This window comes from Bison bison, unplaced genomic scaffold (assembly GCF_000754665.1).
Source record: "Bison bison bison isolate TAMUID 2011002044 unplaced genomic scaffold, Bison_UMD1.0 scf7180017862186, whole genome shotgun sequence".
Lineage (NCBI taxonomy): Eukaryota > Metazoa > Chordata > Mammalia > Artiodactyla > Bovidae > Bison > Bison bison.
The window spans coordinates 7214-9008 of record NW_011492758.1 but is presented as its reverse complement, the minus strand read 5'-3'; the positions used below and the strand labels follow the sequence as shown (position 1 = coordinate 9008).

Genomic DNA, 1795 nt, shown 5'->3' with positions numbered 1-1795 from the left:
GCTCTATATGATGTGAAATATTCTATCTGGTGCAATAAAAAAAAAAAAGATAAATTAAGACCTTAAGAATAAAACTAAAAATGGGAAAATAATAAAAAGTAAAAATAGAAGTTAAGGAAATTTTAGTGGAACTGTATAAAAATTTAATTTATTAGTCCATTGCATCCTATTTAGTGAGTTTCTATTGTAAATGCATTCTACCTTTCTAGGTGTGGTGTTGAAACAGCATTCTAGCAGGGAAATAGTTACTAACAACACAAATACATAGCACATTCTTTAACAACAGCTACCATAAATCTTCAAGAAAGTGAAAGTTTGCATCAGATTTTTTAAAACTTCTACATTCCAAAACAATTGGCCATAATGGTAAATCAATCTCTTCAAACTGGATTTACCAACTGATATGACATTTTTTTCTAAAGAGCTTCTTCATGGCGTTAGTCAACTCAGAATTTCTTAGACTGTAGATTAATGGGTTCAACATGGGAGTTATAACTGCATAAAACACACTCAATGATTTGTCAATGGGGAATGTCTTAGCAGGTCTTGCATACACGAAAATACAGGGAACAAAGAAACAGACAACCACAGTGATGTGGGAACCACAGGTCTGGAGGGCTTTCCACCTCCCTTCCTGACTCAGGTTCTTCAGAGAGTGTAGGATGACTCCATAGGAGATGAGTAAGAGCAGAAATAAAATAATGCACATCAGTCCACCATTGGCCAACACTAACATGCCAGTGACATAGGTGTCAGTACAGGCCAGTTTCAATAAGGGGAACATGTCACACGTATAGTGATCAATGACATTGGGGCCACAGAATGGGAGCCCATAAACGGTGCTAAGTTGAATTACTGAGTGCAGGAAATCTCCAGAACAGGACACGACCAGCAGCACAACACACACCCTCTGTCTCATGATCACCGAATAATTCAAGGGCTTGCAGATGGCCACATAGCGGTCATAGGCCATCACCAGCAGAAGGATGATCTCTGACCCACCAAAAAGGTGCTCAGTAAAAATCTGGATCATACAGGATTAGAAAGATATGGTATTTTCCCCAAGGAACAAGTCTGAAATCAATCTGGGGGAAACTGAAGAGGAAAAAACTAGATCTACAAATGATAAACAGGCAAGAAAAAAGTATATCGGTGAGTTCAGGGTTTTACTGACAGTTACAGTCACAACAATGAGCAGGTTTCCCACCACGGTCAAAATGTAGAACAAGAACATAGCAAAAAGGACTTTCTGCTCCTTTGGATTCTGTGTGAGGCCAAGCAGGATAAAGTTGCATTGTTCCTTTGTTTCATTCAGGCTGACCAGGAGCTGAGTTCATGTGTTAAAAGCAGTTCACCTACAAAGCAAGGGGAACAATTTTAAATGCATTATAAGTTTTATCTTTTTCACTCATTCACCTAAGATGTGTATGGAATATCTATTTGTGTCCAATGTTAGTGATGGGTCAGTTTTCATTTCAATACCAAAGAAAGTAAATGTCAAAGAATGTTCAAACTACTGCACAATTACACTAATCTCACACTCTAGGAAAGTCATGCTCAAAATTTTACAAGTCAGGCTTCAACAGTACATGAAATATGAACTTCCAGATGTTCAAGCTGGATTTAGAAAAAGGCAGAGGAATCAGCGATCAAATTCCCAACACCCATTGGATCATCAAAAAAGCAAGAGAGTTTGAGAAAATCATCTACTTCTGCTTTATTGACTACACCAAAGCCTTTGACTGTGTGGATCACAACAAACTGTGAAAAATTTTTCAAGTGATGGGAATAGCAG

At 37.8% G+C, this 1795-nt stretch overlaps 1 protein-coding gene across 1 annotated transcript; it reads right to left on the bottom strand.

Annotated features, from left to right (window-relative positions):
• Positions 1-391: 391 nt before the first annotated feature.
• On the bottom strand, positions 392-1327 carry LOC104983310 (olfactory receptor 4A47-like; the record flags this gene model as incomplete). The annotated part of the gene is given in 1 exon segment (XM_010832742.1): positions 392-1327. A coding segment is annotated over 1 exon segment (936 nt), but the record flags the coding sequence as incomplete, so codon positions are not given.
• Positions 1328-1795: the final 468 nt, after the last annotated feature.